This window comes from Pleurodeles waltl, chromosome 3_1, assembly GCF_031143425.1.
Source record: "Pleurodeles waltl isolate 20211129_DDA chromosome 3_1, aPleWal1.hap1.20221129, whole genome shotgun sequence".
In the NCBI taxonomy this organism is placed as follows: Eukaryota; Metazoa; Chordata; class Amphibia; order Caudata; family Salamandridae; genus Pleurodeles; species Pleurodeles waltl.
In genome coordinates, this window is record NC_090440.1 from 582,099,322 (window position 1) to 582,118,821 (window position 19,500).

At 41.8% G+C, this 19,500-nt stretch overlaps 1 protein-coding gene across 1 annotated transcript in view; it reads left to right on the forward strand.

Moving 5' to 3' along the window:
- Positions 1–19,500, forward strand: part of MRPL21 (mitochondrial ribosomal protein L21) — a 126,353-nt gene that overhangs the window by 45,176 nt on the left and 61,677 nt on the right. Inside the window, exon 3 of the mRNA XM_069223025.1 lies at positions 1,556–1,641. Coding sequence (XP_069079126.1) covers positions 1,556–1,641 — 86 coding nt within the window. The remainder of the gene's footprint in view (positions 1–1,555; positions 1,642–19,500) is intronic.

Genomic DNA, 19,500 nt, shown 5'->3' on the forward strand with positions numbered 1-19,500 from the left:
CTAATGTGGTTTCCTTGCTGTGGACTGATCGTAAACCAGATTGGATTTCAACTAATAGATTACAGGTTTCCAAACAAAGAGATAACTGTTGATTTTTTTTATTTTTGAGTCATTATGACTATGAAGGGGAGAAGAGAGATGAGACAAAAAAATGCTCAAGAACAAAGCGTCAGTGTTAGGTTTTTTTCAATGGTGGGATAACAAACGCTGATTTCCAAATTGTACCTGGGCTTGAGTAGTTGAGCAGGAGCAGTGCTCGAACAGTATATTTGTTAGGATACTCTGTCGTGACTGAACTAGTTAAGTAGGGCACAGATCAGATGGAGAGCCAAATTTGATAGATGACAAAAATGCAGAAGAACTATTGGGAAAAGTGGGGTTAAATTTGATATGTTTAACAGTGTGCGGTTAGATGGGGAACTCCCCATTGAAAGCAGAGTAACTGCCTTTATCCCACAAGTGAATGCGTTTGTCAAGGAAACAAACTCCCAATCTGCACCCTTCAGGGAACAATTGTCCTGTTCCTTCACAGTAGTAACTAACTTAAACTCACATGAGGTCTGATGGTGGTGCACCTGGGCTGATACAATCTGATTGATATCAGTCTCCCCTAGCCACTCAAGAGTAAGCTGCAAAGGGTGTCGAGTATGGCATCCATGAAGTGCCTGCTCCTATGAAGCTTTGTCAATGTCAAGCCAGACTTTAGAGAAAATGCCATGGTTACCTGCAAATTTGGCTTGCAGCTACTACTCTGCTTTCTCTCATCTGATCCGAAAAAGCTTCTTCGTAAGGTCACTTAGAGTCCATGGCTGAAGAATGACATACAGTTAATTGTCAGCTCCAGCCAACCATCGTCAATTGGAAAACATATTGAAAATGTAGGTAATCTAATTGAGCTAGCACCTTCTCCACAATTGGAAGCAAACCCCTTATTTTGTGTTTTTTGTTCCCCTCCTAGAGTTCTGAAGTGTTTAATTGTGGTAGTACGTAAACCCCCTTCTAAATAACTATTCTACACATCATGTCGTCTTTCTGTCATGTCTTTATTTACAATAAAGTAGATGATCTTAAATGAAAAATTCATTAAACGTTCATGAATTTGATGTTTACAACACAATTTGTTAAATATTTACCGGTGTTGTTGGGTCAATGTTTATTGTGTGCATATGCTAATGCAGTGACTAATGTTTATTTCAAACAGTCTGTTTAAATATTAGATGTAATAGGTAATATCTATTGGTTAACTCACTATTTTTCATTCCATCTGACCTATTGTTGAATCCACTGCCAGTTCCACCTCTTCTTCTTCCTCTGACTCCTTCATAACCGTATGCCTTCCTCTTCGGTTTCAGTGATGTGCTTGCCTAAAGCACAGCACTTTGGGGTATAAGGAAACATATCTAGAGTTTTAACCTTAATCCATTAGATGAAAAATGTTCTATACATTTACAGTGTATTTTAACATAGCCTGATATCTGTGAAAAGAAATATGTTGTTGAATTTTACATGGGCACGTTGAGCATTTGTTACAACTAATTGTGGCCTCTTTTGGCAGGTATGTACCTAAAACCTCGCTGTCTTCACCCCCATGGCCTCAGATAAAACTTCCAGATCCAAGAGAAGAAGCCGTGCAACATGCTGGTCAGTTGAGTTGTGTGACTTCCTCTCAGGACCAGTCTGGTTCTGTTATACACTATTGTAATAGATGCATGTGCATTCTCTTTTAGAATTCTAGTATCCTGAAATCTGTGTTCAGGTAAAGTAAAGGCCATCACTAGCGACGGCCTCTGTCAAGTTGTCAGTGACATTGCCTTAGTAGATCACTATTTGGTTATCATTTAGTTATGCTAATTTATTTAGGTTTATTATTACCAGTTAAAGTTTAAAAATAACCTTTTGTAACGTTTCCTGTTCATCATCCCTCAGCGAGACATTTAATGCATTTATAAGTGCCATCAAACCAGCATTATGCCAAACAAATGGCCAAGAGCTCTCCTGTCACACCCATGGTCAGAGATATGCTCCAGTGTTCAATCTGGAAATCTAGTACATTTTTCGACAAGAGTTATACCCATTTCTGGATGGAACTGTCTGCCGATGCTGGCTTCCTGAATCGAAGCCCTCAAAACAAGGTTTCAACGACGTCATGCATACATTTTAGTCAGTTGACACTTCATATGCTACTCCTATTCCATCTAGATTTCTGCCATTTAGATTGCAGCCATGTCATTATTCGACTTTTATATGCCTTACTGAGTCAAAGATAATAAGTAGGGTCTCTTATTATTTAATATTCAGAAGTTGTGTATTTGTAGTTTGCTCTAAACCCCTTTTCGGTTTGGAGCTCTAAATTCCTAATGAGAACATGCTAAGTCTCTTCCTTAGCACCTCCCTAACTCTTATGTTTAAGAATAACGTGTGTCGTGTCCCCCTGGAGCCAAAAATGTAATTGCCACATTCGCCCCTTGATTGCATTTATATTTTTAAATATGTTATTACGATTGATGTAGAAATTTACCAGTGATTCTGCCTTTTCCATCATTAACGTTCTAGTCACCTTTGAGTTGTATAATTTGTGCTGCACTCGTGTCTGTTGTCTATCTTTTCCCAGTCCAAACAGTCACTGTGAGGCAGCTCTTCAGATTAGCAAGGGGATGTCATTGGGTGAGACCTTCCCTTAAGTTTGGGAATCGTTTTTAGAGGAATGTGCAAAGTACCTTGATTCAATCCTACACTACTTTTTTTAGTCACTCTAAGTTAGGGAGGTCGTATTTGCTTTTATATTTTAATGGAACAATTATGTTTCTTCTATTTCATAACGCTACACAGGCACTAAATTTCAGCAATCGAAATACTTTCACTTGGCCAGCACCAAACATATATTCTCTGCAATATTCACTTTACAATTGATCATGTTAATTTTGTCATTCACGTGACTGTTCATGAAAAACGTCCACGTGCTGTCTGACAAAGGTTAGCCTACGTGGCTCAGGATCTGCTGTGCTTGCAAAGCCATTTCTGAGGCAGTTGATTTGAGCCATGCTAATATTACGAATTTATGGTGGTAGGCGTGAGCCCAGTATGTACTTCTTCACTGCGATCAAAGCACCTTGACAGAGCTTCCCTTCAACTCTCTTAGCTTTTCTCAGTGCTGTCATATTCTCATAATGTGAAGAATGTTATTGATCCCAGTGCATTTCCTTTGTCTTAAATCCACGTTCATCCTGTCACAGGGTGTGGACGCTCCACATGCTAGGAGACAGTACTGGAAACTGTGTCAGAGGTAAACAGTCAGGCCAACGACTCACGCACAGTACTTTTATGTGATTTTCTGTTCTCTTGTTCCTTAGTGTACTTAATTTGTATCCTCCATACAGAATGGTTGTAATAGTTCTGGCTATCTTGTTAGGGTTTCTAGCACAGATCGGTCTTTTTTTCATGTCTTCTCCATACTGTCCACTCAGTATCTAATTTCTGGTAGTGCATCAGACCAGCGGGGCCTTAATTCTGAAAGTATGCTACCTACTAGAGACATGGCAATAGCCATTAGGTGGTTATAGGTAGAACCTAGTTTCCTTTGGAAAAGTATTTCTTGTTCTGCCTGTATCTTTGGTGCCGTTTGAGGAACCTTCATGAAAGATTCAAAACTAGTACACCATTCACTTTATCTGCTGTGTGAAAAGTGTCTGGATGATTCCTGAAGCCGTGGCCGAATAAAAGAGGGAGTCTCAAAACGTGTTTTCCTTCATGCAGTTTCCTATAGGGATTTTAGACACGACTACAGCCCAAACCGCTGGACAGAATTACACTAAATTTGTCAGAAAGGTAGCTCTTGGTTTAAAAAGAGCCCTTTTGTTATTTGGTGTAAATCCTTTCAGTAGTTTTAGAGTTATTAAAGGAAAAAGGAATATATCTAGGGACATGTACCCTTTGTGGGACCACTGGGCAGAGAATTGTAGATCCCGGGGAAAAGCAAGGCTCTGATGGGCTGGCCACAACCTGGGAGGAAAGTTGCAACTGCCATTTTCTTCCTTGCATTGGGCAGAAGGGGAGCAAAATACACTAAAAACTGGCATACGGGAGAGATAGAGAAAAATAGCCCAAATATTTTTTTGGGTCAATTTGCGGATGCACCGCGGTGCCAATGCGGCTCCCCTGCTCCCCCCGAGTAAACTTAAGAAGGACCCGCAGATCCCAAAAAAACAATGGAAAAAAACCCTCACACACAAAACTTGCTGCGCACGACCAAAGGCCATGTGTGGCGTGGGGTTGGGTGCGTGTATTGGGGGGTTGGTCTAAAAAATGCAATAATTGGATATTATTTTACATGAAAAAAAATAGATATTCACTGAAAAAAAACAAAGGTTACAGAGAGGTTATAGTTAGGTTGACGTCTTACCTTTACAAAACTATATAGATTCAGCAGTTATATTTGTACTTATCTGAAAAAACTATAACTCGTGCCTTTAAATAACTTTAGGCCACGGGTTATAGTTTCTTAACATAGATATGTGTGTGTATGTGTATATATATGTTCCCCATCAGCCAGCACCAGAAAAGTAGCTTCTCAATGCAGATTCATTTAATATTGCCACAAAAGTACTCCATTTGTATCCTGCAAATTTGAGCACCCTTTCTGGTCTATTAATATTTACCTGCTTTTTTATCCCACCTCCTTAACTCAACCTCCCTTTCATGAATTTTCAAGTCAAGTTCGGATTGTTCCAGAGAAGGATAACTGTCCTACCCAATTTGCGTGCTTCTTTGTAATCCACAATCTATATTTAAGATCAAGGGCTTGAAGTGTATTTCATTTGACATTTTCGAGGTGGCAAAGATCTTTAAATTTGGGAGTAAACTAAACATGCCATATCCCTTTGTCATTTCCTCTGGAATTAATGACCACAATTGGCCATTAATATCAGGGATAACTACACTCTGTGTTACCATTAAGAATGCGGCCAAATAATAGTTCTCAAAATCAAGAAACATCTGACCTCTGTCTTCTAATTTGGCACAGAATTTGGACACGCACTGGCCTTCACCCAATGTAAAATATCAACATCCCAATAGTGTGTTGAAAAAATGTTTCCTTTTTTTCAGATAAGCAAAGCAGAGGTCTAAAACAAAAATGAACAATGTAGCAAAATCACCATGTTTATGTCTTGACTATGCTAGCACGTGTTCTTTCGCTTGAGATATATATCGTTTAGGGGCTAGGATCCCACCCATTGTTTACCATTCATTCACTTTGTTGTCACTCTGCTTTGCTTCCTTGCCTGATTGTCCAGCACATGGAGTCCTCGCTTCCTCTTTTGTGTGGAGCATGGATCAAGTACTCTAGGCTGGACTGGTCATACCAACATTGGGCGTTTCACTGGGAGACTGGAAGGGAAATGCTTTGGTTACTGGGCGGGGGCAGCTTGTAGCAGTGCACCAGTTTTAAGAGCACATCAGAGTTCCTTGTACATCCAACAGTTTTAAGGTACAGTACAAGTGCAACAATGATTCTGGTGATTAAAGGACCTGCTGGAGAGAGATGGAGTTTGGTATAGTGGCAGTTTTGACTCATCTAAGGTAGTGCAGAGGGTTAATATGCCTGCTGCAAAGAACGTATACTGTGCAGATCACAGAATAGTATTTTATGTGCAGTGGTCAGTGGGATTCTGCTTTTGTCACAGAGATCCTTTTGTTAATGTGCATTTCATAAGTTACCATCCTAATCTAGCACTGCGAGCTTTGAACTGTCCTCAAAAAGCTGCATGCAAACTGCATGGCACAGGTTATGTTATTTTCCAAGTCTTTGATTATTCTAATTTTGCTAAAAATGATTTTTAGGATAGAAATAAATTGTCATTGGTAAAGTCAACTCTAACCACTGTGTTACACTCTGAATCCTGAGTTTATGGTTCCCCAGACCAAGCACTCTTTAAAAATGCCTACCAGTATGGATGGCATGTGAATCCTACACCTTGTAGCCCCCTTTGTCGGATGTAACATTTTCTATACACTGTGTAAACATGTATAATTCTATGTGTCTATGTGTGTGTGATGTAAAGTGCTCCAACACCTTATGCTGGTAAGAGAGGCACTGTAAATCAAATGAAATGCACATGAGAGAGGAGCTACTGAGAGATCAGAGGCACTATTAGAGGGTGATGGTGAGGGAATCAGTGAAGAGCACCAATAAAGATTGCTGTATCCTCGTGGCACTGTAAGGTCATTGATTACTATGCTTTAAAATCGAATGCAATTGAACATATAATGAAAAATGTGTTGTAGAATTCACTGTCTTTGCCGTTTCTTCCCAACTTTTCTTGGCAGGGAGAACCCCCTAGTTCCACTGTAGTGGTTAGGTTCAGTCTCTATGCATCCTATGGGGGCTGGTCTGACAAAATTTGCCAGGGCTGCTTTGGGTTCCCAGCAAGTACTGACGGCTTTGTTGATTAATGTCCTGCCACTGGTGCACTGTGGTGGAGGTACTATTTTCTTTCTTTGCCTGTCTGTTGTTCTTGTCTGTGTTGTTTCTTCCCCTCCCCCTCCCAACCCCGTTGTCATTGTTGCTTTTTTTCTTCTCCCCTCATTGTCCCTGTTGTTTCTTACCCTCTCACCCCCGTTGTCGGTGTTGCTTCTTCCCTTCCACCCTGCACTGTCCCATTGGCCATGTTGCTCCTTCCCTCCCACCCCTACCCTCACGTTGGTCGTGTTGCTTCTTCCCTCCCCTCCTCTCACATTATCTGTATTGCCCTCCACCTGCCATAAGAAAAAAGCAGTAGGACGTGGCCAGCTCTGGCCACATCATAGTGCTTTTTTTTTTTTAATGCCCCATTACCTGTTCCCTATGCTGCCACTTACGTCCCACCCACCCTTCTATTGCCCATGTGTGCACAATCCACCTGCCCTAAGGAAGAAAAGTGCAATAACGCGGCTAGCAGTGGCGGAATCATATCGTTTTTTTTTTCGACCTTTTTTTTTTTTTTAACGCAACCCATAGTATGCACAAGCGCAACCAAATGCGGATTTCTTGGTGCATGGAATACATTTGTTACAAGCCTCTGCTGCAGGCCCTGCCTTTGAAATTATGTGACAATATGACATCAAATTGTATGGCAGTGCTAGATGAATTTTGTGGCATAGAAACGATTAATGATGCTGCACATTATTTGAGACAATTAAGATTCAGCAACATATCTGAGGCATATTTATTTATCTAGCTAGAGTCAAGATTGAAATATGGTGAGGTTTTGTTGCAAACCAGAACGAGGTACTATTGAAAATAATTCATTTTTTGAAATAAAGAAAACTCTTAGAAACAGGAAATATACACAGTAATATTAACTCTGATACGCCCTGTTCTTGCTGTAAATGGGGCGCCTGTGCGTGTCCCGGAGATCAGTGTATGGTTTGTTTTATGTTCACACTGTAAGGCCGCTGAAGTACCAATTTCTGAAGGATGCGCACTGAATGTCGCTATTAAATGAGGCCTCGGAGACCCGCTACTGTTGAAGCGATTAGACTTTCAAAACAACTGTAAAATGCTCAGGGTTTTTCTGAATTGCAATTGGCCTCTTGAATCAACTGCTGCTTTGAGAACATTTTACTGTAAACCGTGTGTATCTCAAACAGTTTGAGAAATATTTTACTTTCGATAACGTAAAATATGAACGCAGCATTTCGAGTATTGTCCTGAGCTGCGATTTGCTAATATAATCTATGAAAACATGTAGATTTTGATTCCTAATGAATTAAAGGTCAAAGGCATCTTTCCTCAGCACATCAAGAAAGTAGCCAAGTTAGGGCTACCGACTTCAACTAGGGAAGAGAAATTTACCTCCTCTGATTATCAATAAAGCTATCAACTAGTGACGGTTGTTCAGGGAACTTCAATAGAGCGTTGGAAGCTGCCTTGCATTACATTTCAGGATTATATGCAATTTTTGATTCGTTTCAGCTTTTGAGCTAGAAACTGTGTCTCGTGATGACAGATCATGGCATAGGCGAGACCTGTTAGCTTTTCTGATGCTTGTTATTATATTTATGCTTCCCAATAGGAGATGGCGGCTTTCGTAGGGATCTGAAACCCAAACTTTATTTTTCGAAGAAAGCACCCATAATTTAGCTATACACAAATATACCAATTTATCTTGTCGGTGTGTTGCAACTTTGTTCCTCTTCTGCGAGCTTTGCAGAGTTGCATTTACAAAAGATGGCTGTATATTTTGCTTTATTCGCCTGATAACTAGCTATTCTTAAAAACTCAGGGATGATTTTAATCACGGTTTGCCTTTATATTGAGTTAGTTTTTATTATAGATACTAATACACATTTAAAACAACAGGGAAAACGAATCCTTCCCGATGACTGGCGTTAACTTTTGTAAATAATGGAGTTGTCAAACGTTAAGCCTTTTTGTGTCTTAGTTTTTGTGTCGATCGAAGCACCAAATTGTGGTCAAAGCTTTTTCTGTTAAAAAATGTTTGATAATCTTAAGGAAATTAACGTAATGTTTGCTGGTCATGACAACTCCTGAAGATATTTTATTACTCTCAGAAATAAATAACTGGTAGAAGGATCGAACCTGGGTGTCAAAGTGCTTGGGTGGTTCATTTCAATGTTTAACACAATACACTTGAGAAAGATGCAGAGAATGTCTCCTGCTGTTTTTCTTGTTTTTGAACACTAGATGGCAGACAAATGTAACTTTCCCGGATCACATTTTTTTTTTTCTTGTTCAGGTCGAGCACGCAAAGCGCTCTGTCCCTAGTGTAATCTCTCTGTGGGCTTTTAACCACCCCCGTGTCACGCCCATCAGTTTGGTTGGTTCATGGTCTTGCCTTTAAAAATTCACTTGACTTAATTTGTGAAAGGCTTTCCCATATAATGCCTTTTCCGGTGTTTAGCCCTCCTCGAGCGCAAAAGCCAACTACGGAAAACATAGAGGCTCGATGTTTTCCATATGGTTTCTGGACTACTTTTTCTTTTTATTTCGTAAACAGCGTGATCTCGCTGGGCAGTAATCGAGCACTTTGCATGACATCGACCCTGTTACATGGATAATTGCACTTTTGTCTGTTACATAGCAAAACGTTTGCAGATTCGATTCACTGCAAGCAAACTTCTGTTTCCTTTTGTGTGTCTGCTTTGCTCACATGGCTCTCGTTTATGTGAAACTGTTTTACTTTTCAGTTTATGTGGCAAGAAAAGTCCGGTTAGGAGTTTAAAACGCTTATAGCTCCAACTTGAGCAAACTCGAGACCCTTTGCATTGCAAAATGCTTGTTTTTTAAGTAGTGAATCCAAAAGCCACTTAAAGAATGGGCTGCTTTTTTAGTGCGCCAGCGAAGAAGGGACCTGTGCGTTTAATTCTGGCATCTTTAGCGCGTACAAAAACTCGAAATATATCTGAGTTAGTGTATGTTTTGTTCATAACAAAACTTGCAAACACTGGGCATTAATTACCCCTTTTCTGAGCAGAAGCAGGGGCGGTCCCTACCTCAAGGCCCTTTTTCTATGTGAATATATAAATACATTTTAAATTCCAAAACACTTAAAATTATGCATTTATATTGTGTCCCGTGGCAGTCCGCGTTCAGCCATGGGCATCAGCAGATGTGAAGGGGTCGGGCTTCATTTTTGATAGACACCACACCAGTAATATACTGGAGTGAGCAAGAGCATAGCACATAGGCCCACAAAGTGCGCATGTCTGGTTGGACGGCTACCTTTCTTCAGCCAGCCCGACATGCGCCCTAGAGGCCTCTCTCCACCTAAACATTAGTGACCAAAGGTTGATCAAAGCCGCAATCCCTGGTCTTTTAATGAGCGTTGAGTTTGCCTGCACAAGCCTATCCTAGCGCTGCTCTCATGCCGTGTAACAGCAAGGGAGCAGCATCTGGATTGGTTGCGAGATGTGGTTGCTAGGCCTTTGTTGCAGACCGCATGACACCGCAGGGCTGGGAGCATGGCCAATCACTGTAACAGCTTATTGTGAAGCCATGCAGTGATTGGCCATTGTTGGGCAGGGCTGCTCAGCCAGCCTGTCAGTGTCTTCCTACCCCTTGCCCCCCACCCTTCGTCTGCAAAATGTTGTTTGCACAAGCGTGCGAGGGAGAGACCAGACGGAGACCACACCTCATGACCTCTGCTTTGGCCAGGCTCAAAACACATTTTTGTCCTGACTCCGATCCTTGTGTGATTGTGGTTACAAATTAAGTTATCAACACACCTGCGGTTGTCTGTACTCATCATCAGCACACCGGCAACTGCACAATGCCAACCCAGCACTGTTGGATCAGTTATCGCTGTCAGTTCCGTTGGATCGGTGCATGCTGGTTTTGCATGTTAGGTACTAGCTCTGCTCTGGCAAGAGAGTCTCAGCCTCACAAACAATACTTCAAAATGGTGTTGAGAAATGTCGCATTAAAACTGGGGTGGCTTCCAGACCGGATACCATGTTAGTGGTTTCACACAAATCAAATCAAATCATTAACATTTATAAAGCGCGCTACTCACCCGTGCGGGTCTCAAGGCGCTAAGAACAGAGAAAGCTATCATGAGCAAAGGGACACGGATTGCCGAAGATAGACCATGTGCATTGGGCTACACGGAGGTAGCACTGCACATAACACGCAATCAGCAAAAGAGGCACATTGAACATCAGTTGTCTTGGGAAACAACTGGAATTGACTTGAGAAGAGGGGGCATGGCTGAAATATTAACTGGGACAGAAGCACATATTCACCGTGCAGTTTGACATGGTGAGCAGGCAGGCTGCAGGCCTCGATGTGTAGCAGTCTGCCCTCTGCGTTTTCTGAAGAACATTTCAGGCTGACTGCTGGAGGATTATTTTAAATTTCTCATGTGACTATGTGTGAAGACATTTCACAAATGCAGACATAACGAAAAAATTAATTGTTTTTAAATATCAACTAGCAGAAGATAATACATTAAATAGTTTTAGCCGAAAAAAATCAAAGCAACAAATAGGGTTTACAAAATGAGGGGTTTACAAAATGTACAGTGTGAGGGTCCTAATGTGGGTCTTATAGTGCGTTTTAGGATCAGATGCAGCCTGTAGGTGTTACTTAGCTGCGGCGGCAGCCGAGAGTGTAAGATTCACAACAAAAGTTATTGTCATGTTTAGGTTTTATTATACATATGTGTGCGACAAAGACCTAACACATAGGTCTCCCTTTTCTCAAAGTAGGCCTGCATCTGCGCTATTTTGCACATGCGTGATCACACAAAAACATACAAAGTGCAGTGCACTAACATAAACCATTCCTTTTCTCTCCTAGTGTAGTGAGATGTCGGAATGTAAAATTGTTGGGCACTTAGTCATGTCTCTGTAATTTGTAACACTACTACCACCCCTCACACTATAAGATTTGGAACTGCTCACTTGCTTACTTTGAACATTGCTAGAAGGGCCGTCTCAGCGGTTAAAACACATTTTCATCTGTGACACATGAGAAAAGCCTATCGCACTCCCCCTCAGGCTTCTCTGTTTACTGAATAAAGAATTCTGTGAGGTACTCAGCATTATTATCGCAAAGTCTGTTATGAAGTTCTTTGGTTATACTGAATAAGCAGCTACCCACGTCATTATAACATGAAGGCCCGTATTTATACTCCGTTTGCGCCGAATTAGCGTCGTTTTTTTCGACGCAAATTCGGCGCAAAACTAACGCCATATTTATACTTTGGTGTTAGACGCGTCTAGCGCCAAAGTATGGGCAAATAGCGTCATTTTTTTGCGTGAACGCCTTCCTTGCGTTAATGAGATGCAAGGAAGGCGTTCCCGTCTAAAAAAATGACGGCGACGCAAATGCGTCGTATTTATACTCCCGGGCAAAAATCACGCCCGGGAGTGGTCGGGTCAAAAAACCCCGCATTTGCGCCACTTTTTAACGCCTGGGTCAGGGTAGGCGTTAAGGGGCCTGTGGGCTCAAAATGAGCCCACAGGTGCCCTCCCCTGCCCCCAGGGACCCCCCCTGCCACCCTTGCCCACCCCAGGAGGACACCCAAGGATGGAGGGACCCATCCCAGGGACATTCAGGTAAGTATAATTTTTTATTTTTTTTAATTTTTTTTGGTGGCATAGGGGGGCCTTATTTGTGCCCCCCTACATGCCACTATGCCCAATGACCATGCACAGGGGACATAAGTCCCCTGGGCATGGCCATTGGGCAAGGGTCATGACTCCTGTCTTTACTAAGACAGGAGTCATTTAAATGGCGTCTGGGCGTCGAAAAAAATGGCGCAAATCGGGTTGAGGCGATTTTTTTGCCTCAACCTGACTTGCCCCATTTTAAGACGCCCTAACGCCATTTTCCCCCTACGCCGGCGCTGCCTGGTCTACGTGGTTTTCTTCCACGCACACCAGGCAGCGCCGGTCTGCTAGCGCCGGCTAACGCCATTCCATAAATACGGCGCCCGCATGGCGCTTCAGAATGGCGTTAGACGGCGCTAAATTTTTTGACGCTAAACTGCGTTAGCGCAGTTTAGCGTCAAAAAGTATAAATATGGGCCGAAGTCTCTTTACTGATGTCATAACAACACTTTTACAATTGCTTTATTAAAATTGTTGCTTTCTCAAATATGCTTCAAAATGCTCCATTTGCACACTTTTTTTTCTAAATGTTCTTGCTGCTCTCGCTCACCACTGGGCACTCTTCACAAACTTTTGCGCCACAGCATGTTCAAATGTCACCAGCCGCCACTGAAAACATGTATTAACTCAGATATTTCGAATTAATGTATGCTCTCATGATGACAGAAAGAAATGCACATAAGTCTTCTGTGCTGCTGCAGTGCAGAAAACGGGATCATGATACGGTCCTTGATTTCTAAAGGTTTTTTAACATTGGAAAATTATAGTGTATCCTCATTGTTTGCAATCCATTCACTCGGACCCCAAAATCACTAATGTAGCCAAAGGTGGTTTCTTTCACCTTAGACCATCCAGAGCCCTCCACCATTGGCTACTACATTTCCTTTATTCCAGTGCTTCTGTTGTGCCTGTAGTAACTAAACTGCTCCAAGAGTTTTTGAGAGCAGCGGTGCATCCACGCACACAGAGGAAACATGCAGGCCATACTGAACATAAACTTGTCTAGCAAGTCCTTCACCTGCATGCGCCTTCAACGTCTGCTCATTAGAATGTAATTAATCGCTGAGTGAATTAGTTCTGCTCTGGATTAGAGCCATTTAGTTTAGGATTTTTTTTGTTTTTTTTTTAAAGCTTTTTGACCATCCTTCCAGCCCTAGAGTATGTTTTACTTCGCCTCACTTTTACTTTCAACATCCTGACGTGGCCACCCAGAGTTTGTTTTCTAGGTGAAGGGCATTCCTGCACTGCCTTACCTTTTTTTGATACACACACTGTTAAATAGTTAGGTGCTCAATTATACATGTGACTGCACAAATTAAAGCAAGTTTGTTGGTATCAGTTTGACTTATCCCCAGTAGTTCCACATCGGTCATCTGCTGTGAGCTGAAAGGATCAAACATGAAGACCAGAGCTCGCAAAAACACATTCATCTGCTCGCAATCAACCATTGGGACGATCTCCGCTTATCTGGAGAGCTGTAGCAAAAAAGCCTAAACACGCCCTCCAGCTACATATTCACCAGGTACTTGCTTGCACAACCAGAAGTTCACAGGTTAACACTACAAAAGCACCTGCCCCTCAGTGGTTCAGTCCAGCTCTTGGGATTTCTTCTGGCCCAGAGAAACTATATCTTGACTGATACAGGTCCTAGAATTCCAAGATTCCTCTCATACTTTTGCACAGCCAACCAAAATTCAAAAACATAGTCTCACCTACCTACTCACTCATAGTGTAGTATACGCGGTGCTTTAGATTGGCAGGTACTGTCCGGTACTGAGTACCGAACTTCTTTCATTTGAAAGGGAGAGTATCAGAACGTCTTGGGAATTATGCAATATTTGTATTGAAGAGTACTGGCACTTTGTACTCTGGCATTGTGACTTCCTGCCCTTGCACATTACTCAAAGCATGCAGTGACTGCAAACTTTAGACAGTGGTTTATCCAACTAAATTGTGATGCCCTCAGCAGTGGCTGCAGGGCTACTCATTGAACGTAATGCAACTTTATATGTCACTGCAACCATGTGGAAGCCTACACTGCCCTACATACTTAAAAACAGACTCCAACCTATATTATATATTAAGAATCTCAGACGATAGCACAGTGCCTCTTAATCAGAAATTCATGGTTGTGTTAGCAAACTTTCATTTGAAGCGTGGAAGACAAGAGCAAGGCATAGTACTGGAACAGACTGCATCAGTAAGAACAGGCAGCACAACACTGACGTACATCCTCAAAAGACGACCATCACTATCTCCAAAATGCCCACTTCCTTGTCCAAGGACACAGTTAAATACCTGCTTTTCAGTTGATGCCAGCTGAGTCCTAGTCCTTTAGTGTGCCCTCCAGCGAGGCCTTGGAGGGGCAAGGGTGGGAATGTCAAGGCATAGGTACAGTCAAGTGTAAATCAGGCCTGTCATACTGACGAGGAAGACTTAACAGTTTGTTGTTCCCATACAGATCTGCAATGTGCAATATCTGAAAACATATATTGCCCTGAACTGCCTATGTACATACATGGTTATGGTAATACGCTATTGTTTATAACATGTGAAATGAAAACTATTGAAGTTTGTGTTTTAAAGTTCATGCAATAGACCGGGGAAGAGATACTTGTGAAGAAATTCTAGATTTCTCATCCACTCCTCTGTACTCCACAGTTATCCATAAGCTAAATACCGCTTGTGAGTGAACGAAGTGCATCCTGGCCCAAGTGTTAGCACATCTGACCTTATTTGGTTTCTTTAGATTATAAGGGGACGCTTAAGAGGTTCGATAGACCTTTTGACTGCGCTGAGAGCAGTTCCCACCATACGACCCAGTTCCAAAACAAATCAATAGCAAAACCAATCGATAACATCAATAATCTTGGGAGTCAATAATTTTCACGCACCATGACCCCTTGGCCATGAATAACAACACCTTTATGTGACAGTTACAATGTTTATTTCCCCTATATTAACAATGCTAATATCACACAACTTAGTCTCAAAATCAAATGATAAACATACAGAAACAATACTGGTTGACAACATCTTCTAAAGAATTTCAATTTAATCAAAGCTTGGACCGCTACACATTCTAAAGCTACAGTACAAATCAATAGCAAGAATAACTGTGCAAACAAAATGGCATACATTTAAATTTCAGCAAAGAAAATACATCAACTGTTGTTAATATTTACCAATCATCAACAGTGAGTATCAGGGCTTTGCACAAACTCTCAGTTCAGAAAATGCTTTCATACAGGCCTGATCTAATACTAGGGGGTCAGTGACTTCTTTGAGAGTCAGCTTCTGCGATGGCTTTGAAAAGAATGAAGTTGGAAATCCACTGGCGATAGTAGCCTACCATTCCCAAAAACATCCTGACATCTCTGTGTGGCTGGGGAACTCATCTGCATTATGACTGATTTTTCTGACGGTATTGTAATTTAAGTGGGGACACTTTATGACCATTCTTTCCTAAATGGTTCAGTAAGGCAATCATGTCATATTTGCACTCTTCACTTGTCTTGGATGCAATCAACAAATCATCAATATACTGAACCAATGTCAAGAGTTCCTTTTCAAGATCTGATTGAATATGGAAGGTGATTCTGAAAACCCTTGAGGAATTCTACACCAACAGTAAACTTGGTCTAAAAATTTGAAACAGAAGAGAAATTGACTATCCTCATGTAGAGGTACAGAAAAGATTGATTGTGACAAGTCTATGACAGTGAACCATTCAGCATCACATGGAATCTGAAACAGAATCACAGCTGGATTTGGCACCACGGGACAACATTTAATCACAATGTAATTTATTTTTCTCAGATCCTGAACAATTCAAACTTTCCCACATGGCTTTCTCAGTCCCATTGTCGGCGAATTTCATGGGCTGCTCAATACTTCTTTCCAAACACTTGGTTCACAAATTCTGCAATTATGGGAGCGACCTTTTCAATGATGTCCTGTTTCATGTGATACTGGGGGATCTGGGGAAAAATTGTGTTTCCCCTTACTGGAACCTTAACTAGGTCAACTCCCTTTATCAGGACAATGTCCTTCCCTCTCAAATCCCTCACTCCCTCTTTAACTGTTCCCTGCAAGTCAGAAGGAAGATCCTTCACTGTGAAAACTGGAAAGAAACTAATTGGAGGGGAGGTACTCCTCATTTATTATCTCAAACCCTGTCTCTGGAGCTGGGTCATCCTCATCATCACTGTTAGTCTATATTTCAATTTCATCATTTGAGCAAGTAATCGAGCATCTTGTTTTGCACTTCAAGTCCCTTCCCAGTAGGGATACCGGACTTGAGTCACAGACTATGAATTTGTGTAATCCTTAAAATTGCCAATTTTAACCTGAACTGGTTCTGTAATTAGATTGGCCAAATACTGATCCACTACTCCTGCAGTCTGGACTGTTTTTCCTGAAAGGGGCAAGTTTCGAACTTCTGTAGTTCTCACTGTAGAGCGTGTAGCTCCTGTGTCAACCAAGAATAAAACTTTGTGACCCATTTCCTTTCCTCTCACATATGGACCCTTCCGATCTACCTCTAAGGAAGCTGCAAGCATACATTCCTCTTCATCCCAACTCCCGCTCATCCAATCATTGTTTATTCCATTCTGACTGTGTAACAGGAATTGGTGTACTGTGTATTACTCTGGTTAAACCTTTGACCTGTTGAGAAAGCATTACCTGCTGCTGCCCCATTGGGGCTTGAGGTATTTGTATTTGCTGTCTAGGTATCATTTGAACCTGCTGTTCCATAGGCTATGACTGTGCCATCTGCTCACATGGCATTTGCACCTGTTGCATGGGTTTTGAAATTTTGCATTTGGTTCACATGGTTTTGAAAATTTGGATTATGACTTCATTCTTGTTCCTCTCATACTTTGAAACAAATTGATGTCACTTGTTTGCTGAACAACACCTTCCTGTACCATCATCGGACACTCTCGCTTCCAATGTCCGATCCCTCCGCAAGCGTGACAAGGCAACAATCTCTTCATTCCCTGAACATCATTCTGAACCACTACGGTTTCCGTTTCCCATTCCTTCGCCACCTCTACCTCTCGCCTGATTTTGAAATGCCACATTTCCCTGCTATTGCTGTTGCTGCTGCTGTTGTGGAAAAATTCCTTGCATACCTGTTTGTGCCGCCCTGATCTGCAGCACCATCGCCTTTTCTTTCAACTTTCTCTGTTTCAACTCAGTCTTGTCACTACAGTACTTTGCATACTACAATACCTCATCAGTTGGCTTTGTTTCCCAGCTAATCAAATGACTCTTAATTATGTGGCTAATTTCAGGTCTCAATCCTTCCACAAATCTGAACACAAAATGAATCATGTCTTTCGGCTTAATTGTTTCTGTACCAATGTAATGCCTAAACACCTGCAACAATCTTTCATAATACGCATGTATTTATTCTTTCACTTCATGGGGTGTCCTGTCTATTCTCTGCCAGTTAATGTTTTTGGGCGAAATTCTTGTTTTAAAAAATGCAATCACTTAATAGTAGTATTTCATTACCTCAGGAGATGGTGCACCTGTAATCAGATCTCTCTCTGGCTCCTTTGCCGGCCAATCTATACTCCCCTTGCACTCCATCCATAAATTAGCCGGAACCACTATCTCTAATAGAGTGTTCAAATCCTCCCAGAGGCATTTTGCAAGTTTCAAAAACCTGTCTGTCTGCTGGTACCATTCTACGGGTTTCTCTCTCAACCTGGGATAATCCTTCGTAAAGGACAAAGTTCCCTTCTGGAATCTCTCTCGTTGGTAAAATCTTTACCAAATCCTCGACCTGCTGCACATTCGCAGTAAGATTTACAGAATCCCTTTTCCTTTTATCTCTCTTCTTTACCCTTCTGCCTTCCCACTTGTCTAATGCTCCCCATGTCTGGACGCTTTGTGTAACTCCCTAACATGTACGTTCATTTCTGCAGATCACATGTGTTTGAAATCTTTTGAGTCCATATCTAACCTGTATCACCTCTTCAAGTGTTTTGTTTTCTCTATTTCTATACCATATCTCTCTGCTAAGTCTGCTAGCTTTGGATGTATCTCGCTTGCTTCTCTTGTAATTTTTGGGCACGAGTATCTCAATTCTTCTTCGGTGTAAGATTCGAGTCTGTTCGCACCCATAGTTCCTTCAGTAAGCTCACCTGCTTCCATCTCTAGTCTAGTATAGTACAAGTATTCCTCTCCCCTAGGAACCACTCAGTCACTTGCAGTGAAACATTGTTGGGCTGAGTATTTGGCAACAGCTGTACAGCTAAGTTTGGAGACTGCTTTGTCAGTAACTTCAGTCTATGACTGATGTTTGACATGGTTCCAGCATTCTGTGGAACTCCGATTGGACTAAGATCTTACAATGATCCTGTTCCGTCAAAGGCCTGTCCTACAGGAGAGGCTATTCGATTATTCTCATTGAGTCCTCCCCTCATTGAATTCTGACTCAGGGCTCCCTGTCCGCTTGTATTGTTACTTCCCTGGGCAAACAAGGGAATGGCTGGTCCAATGGTGACGGGTACAAACACAGCATCTGGGTTTGGCCTAACGTTCGAATTCTGTGAGTGCATAATTTCTGTGTTCTGATTCATTAGTACAGACATACCTGTCTGTGTCCCTGTTATGGCATTGCTTGTGACTGCACTTGAGGCAGTAAGAGTGGAGTTGGCTCTGTCTGAACCAATGTCGGTTTCGGGAAAACCTGTCCTGTTGGCACTATCAGGTTTGTGCAGGTTCTACAATGGGTACATCAGGGTAAATTCTCTGAACATTCGGTTGTAGCATTGAATTTTGAGCTGCCGAAGTAGTAGGTAGGTTAAGACTGCTCTGCATTGAGCTCTGTGTCATGCTAGAGTTAATCTGCACTGGACTCGTCTTCATATTAACAAGTGTAGGTGCAGAATGGTTTACATTAGTGCTCGGACTACTCTTGTGCTGCGTGTGGTGTGGGGTGATTTCTCAGTAACTGTAAAAATGAACTCATCATCCTCCGATTCTTCCTCAAGTGTTAAAGATATCCTAGACTCTTCTGATCTCTGCTCCCTACTCTCGGAGGGACTTATAGTTGTCTTTCTGATAGCTTTCCTTTCCTCTCCCTCATTGTCCTGTGTAATTGCAGGAAACAACTTAATTCCATGTGAAGTCTCAGTTCTCTGAAATTTCTGATCGCTATCCCACCTAGCCTCCGCTAGTGTCTTTTCTGCCTTTCTCATTCTTCTCTCAAATTTCTGTTGCTGTTGCTGTCTGGCTACTAATTCCCAAATTGTTAATGCCTCAAACTGTGCTGGTCTCAGAGGAGGTTTCAAATCATATTGCACCCTCCTTAAATTCTCTAAGCTCCTCAAATTAAATGTTCCGTGGGCTGGAAACGGTAAACTCCCATCT